This window comes from Carcharhinus amblyrhynchos, chromosome 32 (genome assembly GCF_965287045.1).
Source record: "Carcharhinus amblyrhynchos chromosome 32, sCarAmb.v2.hapA, whole genome shotgun sequence".
NCBI classification, from domain to species: Eukaryota; Metazoa; Chordata; class Chondrichthyes; order Carcharhiniformes; family Carcharhinidae; genus Carcharhinus; species Carcharhinus amblyrhynchos.
Window position 1 is genome coordinate 9,287,450 of NC_137355.1, and position 9,530 is coordinate 9,296,979.

General features: G+C 43.4%; 1 protein-coding gene across 2 annotated transcripts; it reads left to right on the plus strand.

The window, feature by feature from the left end:
* Positions 1–319: 319 nt before the first annotated feature.
* Positions 320–7,461, plus strand: LOC145360702 (uncharacterized). Of its 2 annotated transcripts, XM_080216071.1 has the most exons (7): positions 320–403; positions 512–533; positions 624–658; positions 753–936; positions 4,865–4,899; positions 5,050–5,323; positions 7,167–7,461. In XM_080216071.1, the coding sequence occupies exons 1-6, from the start codon at positions 337–339 to the stop codon at positions 5,298–5,300; spliced, it is 594 nt and encodes a 197-aa protein (XP_080072197.1). In that variant the 5' UTR covers positions 320–336; the 3' UTR covers positions 5,301–5,323; positions 7,167–7,461. The 2 variants fall into 2 exon arrangements, with proteins under 2 accessions (XP_080072197.1, XP_080072196.1); XM_080216070.1 differs by having other exon boundaries at positions 5,050–7,461.
* Positions 7,462–9,530: the final 2,069 nt, after the last annotated feature.

Sequence of the window (9,530 nt, forward strand, 5' to 3'; positions counted from 1 at the left end):
TATACAGGAACACTAAGTTAAACTCATGTAAATCTATAACTCATTTCTAATATCCAATGGTACAAATACTTAAAACTATCTTTGCTTCTTGATACTCTAAAAAGTAAGACAATGTGCAACATGAATCATTCAATGTCAGGAGTTCCAGCTGGGAGATTCTGGGTCTGTTTGTACAGTTTGTACCCATTGTAAATTTGTTTGATTTCCTTCTCTACCATTTCTAAATTCTAACTGGAATGATCCGTAATACAGGATTGTACAGCCTGAATTTAATGTTGCTTCTTCTCTGCAGATTCAAATCCTAATATTATACCTGTGATCATCGGCATAGTCTGTATGATTGTGCTCATTTGCATTGTTGGTGTAATTTGCATAGTCAGAAAAAAACAACAAATGGCCAAAGGTAAGTCAGAGTTTTAAAAAGCTGAATCTAAATCTTAAATTGTATTTAACACAGACTCCTTACAAAGATTTTTCACTTTGCCTTTCCAATATTGTTACATTTGCGAAGGATCCTCAGCACCAGGACAGAGGTAGGCAGAGGATTCACTCAGTTTTTAGACATTTCTGCATGGTTTTGTCCAATTATTGAAATATTTAAATATTTGTTTTTATAATTGTAGGGACGGTGATGTGCAACTGACACAGGAAGATGAATGTAAGTGATCAGAATTACTACCCCGGTCTACCGAACCTATCATCTCGAGAGTTATAACTAAAATCAGACCTTGTGTTCCAATCCTTCTTTCTAGGTTTACCATACTCGGTGTTTCCCAGCAGGGAACCGACAGATGAAAATGAGCATGTTGCGTATGCAGTGACCACAGTTCCAATGACAATAAGCCAGCCAAGGCCTGGAGAAGGACAGGGTGGCCACTCAACCTCTGCCTCCGCAGAGCATGTGTACTGTTTGATCAAAGAATCAACAGCTAAAGGGTAACTAGGGTGTCAGAATCCCTTCCAGCAACATTCAGTACTGACAACAGTGATTTTTGTTGGAGAATGGAGGATTAAACAATAGTCAATGCAGTGAAGGAACTCATGCTGATGAATGGACACTGTTCCACTTTGACTTGCCTGTATTGGTTGAGGCACTGAAGGTCAGGCTTTAAAGTCTAGGCACGGTACAAAGATTTCTCTGCACTCTCTTAACCTTGTTCCACAGAGCCACAACTTTGGGGGGAGGGGGTGGGGGCATGGAAGTTGGACATGCATTTCTCACAGACCACCTATTTGAGTAAAAGTCCCAATTTGCACATTGAACTGTATAAACTACAAATTACATAAGATTACATAGGATGTGTGACATAGGAACAGATATGCCAGGGCAACCAGCTGGTCTTAATACTTTACTACAGCTTCATCCCATCTTTCCTCATCTTGATCTGTCATTGCAACCCTCTATTCACTTCCCCCTTATGTACAGCTTCCCCTTAAATGTATCTACACTGTTAGCTTCAACCATTCCCCATGGCAGCAAGAATTAAATGACCAAAACTTTTAGGGTAAAAAGTCAAAGGGAATGGTGATTGGACAATAGAAGAAACAAAAGATGTATCTAGAAAAGGTATAAATGGCAACAAAGCAACCTTTTGAATGCAAAGTAGGGGAGTTAAGAAATAAACAAGAGAGCCAAATTATGATCTAAAATTGTTGAACTTTCTTACCACTCTGAATCTAGACAATCAAATTTATTGCACCAAGGATCCTTGGAGGGAAGGAGAGAGTTAGAGACTGTGATGAAGACAGAGAAAAACAAATAGACAGGGCCAGAGGGAGAGATAGAAAGAGGGATTTTATCAATAGTTTAGACTTAATTTAGAAACAGATCCTAAAATATGAAAGGACCATATGAATCTATTCCATCACTCAATACAAGCCATTTTCTAATTTTACTTCCAATCTCACAACCAAATAATTGTAAATTAGCTATAAAATGGCCAGAGACTATGTAAAGTACTCACCTCCTGATTTGATAGTGTCCCATTATCTCAACATCAGAATAGCTTCTCTCGTTACCCTATATGAAGTTATTTTTTAAAAACTTTGTCAGAATAATATTTTGGTTTATTTTAATCATAATAATCAGTTGAATCCAACTGGCTTACTGAACGATGAACAGTTTTAGGCGAGGAATTGGATCGGAACTTGTTCGTGAAAACTCATTGCAGAGAGGACTGCTCACGTTACAGGGAGGCAAAGAGAAAGGGAGAGAGGCAGGCAGCTAGAAAGGGAGAGAGACAGACAGCGAGAAAGGGAGAGAGGCAGACTGAGAAAGGGAGAGAGGCAGACAGCGAGACGGAGCGAGGCAGGCAGCAAGACAGGGAGAGAGGCAGACAGCGAGAAAGGGAGAGAGACAGTGAGAAAGGGAGAGAGGCAGACAGCGAGACAGGGAGCGAGGCAGACAGCGAGAAAGGGAGAGAGGCAGACAGCGAGAAAGGGAGAGAGGCAGACAGCGAGAAAGGGAGAGGGGCAGACAGCGAGAAAGGGAGAGAGGCAGACAGCGAGAAAGGGAGAGAGGCAGACAGCGAGAAAGGGAGAGAGGCAGACAGCGAGACAGGGAGAGAGGCAGACAGCGAGACAGGGAGAGAGGCAGACAGCGAGAAAGGGAGAGAGGCAGACAGCGAGACAGGGAGAGAGGCAGACAGCGAGACAGGGAGAGAGGCAGGCAGCGAGACAGGGAGAGAGGCAGGCAGCGAGACAGGGAGAGAGGCAGGCAGCGAGAAAGGGAGAGAGGCACATATATTTAATATATTTAAGTCCCGGGTAGATAGGTTTTTGACAGATAAGGGAATTAAGGGTTATGGGGAGAAAGCGGGAAAGTGGAACTGATTCACTTCAGATCAGCCATGATCTTATTGAATGGCGGGGCAGGCTCGAAGGGCTAGATGGCCTACTCCTGCTCCTATTTCTTATGCTCTTATGTTCTTATGTACTCCCATCCTTCCTAGGCTTTCTCTTTTTCTTATACATTGATAACTATATCAGCAACATTTCCAGGTCTCACCCTGCCCTCTGAATTGGAAAATGTCATGGACTTTGCATCCAATTTCCAACCTTCTCTCATGTTCATTTGTCCAACTCTGACTCTTTGCTTCCCTTCCTTGACTTTGCTGCCTCCATTTCTGGGGGTACCAGTATTCACTATATGCACACAGACTTGACAATTACCTGACTATGTTTTCTCCCACTTCATTTCATATAAAGATTCTAGTTCATTTTCCCATGTTCACCATTACCATCTCATTTTTTGAACAATATGATGTTTAATATAAGCATTTTTGATATGTCTTCCTTTTCCTCAGCTGAGAATTTCATCATGCTTGCACCTTCCTTCCTATCCTCATGTCCCACTGTGGTTGGCAAGGTATTTGGCCCTGTCTGTACTTTCACCTGCACTTCTGCTCCCTCCCCTTCCCCTTTCTCCAGAATCCCATATCCTGACCTTCCATCCTACCAGCCTCCATAATCAATGGATGGTCCTCCATTGCACTACTTCCAATCACCAAACACATCTACCCATCCCCTCTCCATTTAGCACTCTAAAGGGACTGTTCCCTTCACAAGAACTTGGCTCACCCCTTGGTTACCCCCAATACTCCCTTTCGATGCAGGAATGAGAGATATAACTTGCGACCTTCTATCTCCTCCATTCTCACCATTCAAGACCCCAAACACTCATTCTAGGTGGAACAACGATTTACCTTTTTTTTTCAAAATGTAGTTAGTTTTTGTATTTGCTGCTTATTACATTGCCTCCTCTACTCTGGGGAGACTAAGTACAGACTGGGTGATCATTTTGTGGAACACGTCAATTCAGTTCGTGAGTGTGACCCCATGCTCCCAGTTACTTAATGTTTTAATTCTCCACCTTGCTCTGTCCTTGGCCTGTGGCAAAGTTCCAATGAAATTCAATACAAGTACAAGGAACAGCACCTCAATTTTAACTTTACAGTCTTCAGACAATTTTAAATGATAATCTCTGCCCTCATTTTATTTTGCGTCTTTCTTTTTACAGCTTTGATTGTTTTTCCCTTCATTTTTTTTTCAGTTTCTTTATATTCAGATGGTTGCTTTCCTGTCATTCACACCTCTTCTAGACACAGCTTTTGTTTCTTTACATCCCTTTACCACGATTCTTGACTTTTTACCCTGGAGCCTTTTGTCATTTTATCTCGCCTATCCTTCCTTCAATGACAGAACTTTTCATTTGCTCTTCTACTCATCCAATCCGGCCTCTGCCACCACTTGTTCCTCTCTAAGTCAATGGACCTTTTGCTGGTCCAGCAAATTTTCTGTCTTACCTGTGATGATTCCTGACATGGGCAGAGTTGGGGAATCGTGACCAGCTGACCAATCATTCTGCATTTTCAGGACTGTCCCAGAGATTGGCCTTTCACCCTGTGTCCCTGTGGCTCAGGCCTTCCTGGGACATTGTTTGTCCCCAGTTTCTTCTTTTACAGGTCGTTTCTGAGCATGCATTTGGCCTGGCCTGGTTTTGGGTCCTCCTGTAGCTAAATGGATTGTGTGTAGTTCAGCTCACCCCACCCACCGAGGTTTAGGGGCACACCCACCCCTTGCACTGGCATTGGTCATCCTGGTGATAGAGTCAATGAGAGAGACACAGAAAGACAAGAGAGGGAGAGAGGATCTGAGAGACAATGTGACCGACAGACTAGAAGGATCAGAGAGATAAGAAGAACAATGAAAGAAACAATATGAATGAGAGAATTTCAGTCTGGGCTGGATTCAAATCCAGATCCCATGGAGAAAATGGTTGAATCAAGTCTCCACTTGGAGTGTTTAATATTGTTTAAATCTTTTGTGACTCAATTTTCACTGTTCCATTTTCTATTTTCCTAAGTAATGGAGACAAAGCTGAAACCCAGGGAGGGAAACGTAAGTAGTTTCATTCTTTCAATATAATCCAACCCTGTAACTGCTCTAAAACTCCTGAACATTTATCCCATGTAGTGAAACAGTCCACTATAATTGTTTGTCCCCGACTGCTGCCAATCCTCATTAAACACAATCTCTCTTAATATGTAGGCAAAGATCACCTGAACCACGGAAGTCAGGTTGAAAGCTCTTCAGCCATTGAGTCCAAAGACCACACATCACTGAAAGAGGAAGATCCCATTGCTTCATCCAATGACCAGACTTACTCTTTGATCAGCTACCCTGGGACTGAGAGTCTTGGAAACACAGTGACACAGCCCTGCCTAGAGGAAAATGACCCAAAGCGTTTCCCGCTAGAAATGGAAGAAAATCCTATTTATTCTAAAATGGAAGACAACTGAGTTTAATCGATTGCAGAAAACAGGTGTTTAAGTTCATAGAGTTTTTTTCCCAAACATATAAATATTTTACACTTACGCTCAGTGCTAGATATCACTTTCCCACTGCAGACATCTCCTAAACCCACCCCCTAAACTCCCTCTCCCGCACTCCATCCCAATTCCGTCATGTCCCATTGCTCCATCCTTCTGTGACTGATGATCTGCCTTTGAGATTGTGACAGAGACCCACACACTGCTCTGAATATTTAAATGAGGCAGTGGGTCCAATTCACTGTCTTCTTGCCAGCAGCCTATTTGGGTATGCACAGTTTGTGCTACAGCCAGATCCAATTTCTATGCTCCATTGTCAGTATTCCACAGGCCCAGGACTAGTGCAGAGTATGACTGGTACAGAGTCAATTTCCTCCACTTAGCACCTGCATGAAACTCAAGCTCAGAGAAGGCCCCAGTGCTTTTCCTGTACCACCTGAAATTGTGACCTTTCTGTGCCAGTTTATGCTGCACTGATGGTGGTTTTAGCACCATATCCTTTCACACTTCATCTCTGGCACCTGGGCTTAAACACAGTCCAAAATGTCTACGCCAGTGGTTTGCAAACTTTGTTTTGGCGACCCATTTTTACAAAATGGTTGCTCCTCATAACCCACTGGTCTGGCAAGCTGCATTGCTGCTGCTACAGTCACAGTCTAAATGGGAATTATTGTACATTTAACAATACACCTTATCTTTTCCTTTCATAAAGTTTTCATGAATTATATCAGGCTTTTCTCCTTCATGTTGGCTACGTCATCATCTGAGTCAAGAGATCCTCATCGTCATACCGCCTTCTACAAAATGTGCACTATAAACAGAACATTTCACCATGTTTTGAACTGGATCTGCACGTGGCACAGCAGGTAGCACTGCTGCCTCACAGCACCAAGGACTTGCGTTCACTTCCAGCCTCAGGTGACTGGCTGTGTGGAGTCTGCATGTTCTCCCCACATCTGCATGGGTTTCTCTGGGTGTTCTGGTTTCCTCCCTCAATCCAAAGATGTGCGTGTTAGGTTGATTGACCATGGTAAATTGCCCCTTAGTGTGTCAGGGGGATTAGCAGATTAAATATCTGGGGTTACACCAGGGCCTGGTGGGATTGTTAGTGGTGCAGGCTTGATGGGCAAAAAGTCTATTTCTGCACTGTAGGGATTCTATGATCACAGAACATCCCTCTTTTCTTTTGAAAAAGACCATAAAATAGAATTTTTTAAAACAAAATACCCACGGACACACCTTCAACATGACTTTCTCCGTGACATGTGTGGATCATGACCCCCACTTTGAAAAACTCTGGTCTAGGTGATAGTTTGCTCTATCCACTACTCATAGCATCATGACAGGAAATGAATTTGTCCCCAGGCCAGTCCACATGGCCTTACAGTGACTCACCTCAGGTGGGGTGGAGGGGGGAGGAATGAATTCTGGTATAGGAAATGGAAAATCAAACAAACCAAATATTCTCACCTCTGGGAAAGATGTGATTTTTGTGACCCAACATTCAATTTGTGTTTCATCTTCATTCATGTGAGAGTGTGAAGAAGGGAAAGGGTTAATGAATTTAATGAATTTTGTACCTAGCATATATCACAAATATAACCCTTCCTCATAGCTGATCTCCTCGGGCTTATACTGTTCCTGGCATCAACATAAATTATTTATTCATGTTTTCCTTACTTGTTCATGTCTTTCATTCTTTAACTTTTATTTCCATAAAGACAGATAATTAAATGTGAATGTTATTTTACAGACATTGCAAACCTTACCTGTTTGTACTAGCTAAACATTGTTTAACAACTCAGATGATAGAGTGCGATAACGGCTATTTGACAGGAGGACTCCTGCTGGGAAGCCGCAACCACACAAGTTACTTCAATGGAGAGGCTGCCGAAGCCACTGAAAAAGCTGATGATGTACCGATGACTGCATCGTGACTGAAGCTGCCAGACGAACTGTGGGTCCTGGCTGAAGCCAGGGGCTGTGTCCTGACTGGAGTCGGAAGCATTGCGAGTCCTGACTGATACCAGAGTTTGCGTCGTGATTGGTGCTGGGAACTATAATGTATAAATACCCACACTTAATTGTGCTCAGAGAGAAGCCTGGTAAACCGCTGTTAGGTGCCAGATCTCTCCCAAAAGCTTTTGTAATAAAACTATTGTACTTTGACTTACTAACAGTCTTGGAGGTGTCCTTTTACCTACAACAATTTGGTGCCGAAACCCAGGATTCTGTTTGCAGGCCCGTTGAATGGCCACAACCAGGGCACCGGAATAGAATACTGAACTTAAAAGAGTGAGTCAAACTACAATGGGTGATCATCTGTGATGACAGTCCGTAATGAGAGTGAAAGATGTCTGAATTGAACTTATACAGACAAGGAGGCATTTGTCTTTAACACCCAGCATTAGACTGGTTGTTAAGAGGAGAAACCCCTATGTGAAGGTCAGGATTTGAAGTGGGTGTATAGACTGGAGAAAGAGATGCCTGGAATGTGATTTCCAGATGTGAGTAAGAAAGGGACTGTCTGAGTGATCGCCAGAGTGGAAGGAAAAGCTGGCTTAATAGTGTAAGCTTGATAGTGTAAGCTTACTTTTGTAAGCAGTGGTACGGAGGGATTTGATCACCCCTGACAGGTATCACCGACTCCGATGAGAGCAGCCGAGGAGGGGACAGCAAGAAGGAAGAATTGAAGACTCCAGGTGGTGAGTATAAACTTATCTGTATTATGGTGGGATCACAAGGACAATGGGGACCCCTGTGATCCCTGATAAATGAATATATGACTGAGAGGGACAAACCCATTAAACAGATGAAGGGGGTGTGGGACTCATCTCACCTGTTAGACCAACAATGGAAATGATTGGAAAAAGAAAGAACTAAGAAAATCGGAGTCCTCTTAGTTTACCAATTGGCTGGATTAATTGAACAAGTCTCAGTCTCGGTAAGAAATGGACTGATGACAAAGCAGAAATCAAAATGTTGGAATCATGCAATAGAGAACTAAAAAAGAGAAACCAAATTTTAGAGGATCCTGGCTGGGGATCCTTGCCTCCCTATGGGTTGGCCATAAAACCCACGGCACCTGTAGGAGACTTCGACCCCAATGAGGAAGAGGTCTATGATCTCACTCCCATAACTCGGGCGAGACATTACAGAATCCCATTGCCCGATACAAACTCTTTACCCCGGGAGAAAGACAACAAGTTTTGACATCCTTGGGAAGGCTCCAGCCCCGGAGTAACAATGGCAAATTTTGGACACCATTTGGGTTGGACACTAATTACACTTGCAGGATATACACCAGTTGGTATGGGCTGTTTGCCCACAGGATAAGTGAAGACTAATGGGTGACGGAGCGAGCCAGAATAAAGCTGCTGACCAAGCTCGGTTGGATTACTGAGGCAGAAGGTGGACATACTCGATAGAGACAAATGCAAGATCGATGCAATGGTGGAACCGTTTAATCGGTTTAAGGGGGAAGTCCAACGAGTCTTGGGCAACACACCAACCAACTGGTCCAGAATTACCAATACTAAACGACAAAGGGGTGAAGGAGCCTCCGAAATTGGGTAGCAACTCTTTAGAGTATGCCAAGAATGTTCGGGAATGCCCGAAACTGCCCAAACAGATAGAGCCTTTTTGCAAGCACTTAAAGATGGTCTGTTGCCAGTTCACCAAAAAATCCTTAAAATGGGAGTTCTCAGTACCCAGAACTATGATGAATTAGTGGAATGCGCTTCTGGGATTAAGGAGGGACCAGACGATAAACAATACTCAAGAATAAAGCAGGAGCACATAGCCTTAATTAACGGGATCAAGCATAAGGGGACTTGTCATAATTGTAGGAAGCCAGGACATTTTACCTGAGACTGTAGAGCCCCAAAGGGGGGTAAGAGGAAAATGCTTACATGCCAATTTTGCAACAAGGATGGCCACACAGAGGCCCCTTGTTGGAGCAAACACGGACAACCTAGTCAGGCTTCCCCAGCCATCACTGACAAGGGTAAACTGACAAGGGGCAGCCCCCAAAAGTTTGGGTAAGAAGTAGGGTAGATATCCGATTAAGCCTGAAGCCAAGAAGGCAGTTGAGGAAATTGTGAAGAGATTGGTGGTAAAACAGATCCTGCGGGAGATCACTAGTACCACTAACTCCCCGACTTGGCTGGTGTCCAAACTGGATGGGAGTTACCGATTAAC

Excerpts from the sequence above, each read along its gene's own strand:
- LOC145360702 (XM_080216070.1), top strand. The coding sequence starts at position 337 with ATGATTGTGCTCATTTGCATTGTTGGTGTAATTTGCATAGTCAGAAAA. Across the intron at positions 404-511 it reads AAAACAACAAATGGCCAAAG|GATCCTCAGCACCAGGACAG; the intron begins GTAAGTCAGAGT and ends ACATTTGCGAAG. Across the intron at positions 937-4,864 it reads AAAGAATCAACAGCTAAAGG|TAATGGAGACAAAGCTGAAA; the intron begins GTAACTAGGGTG and ends TATTTTCCTAAG.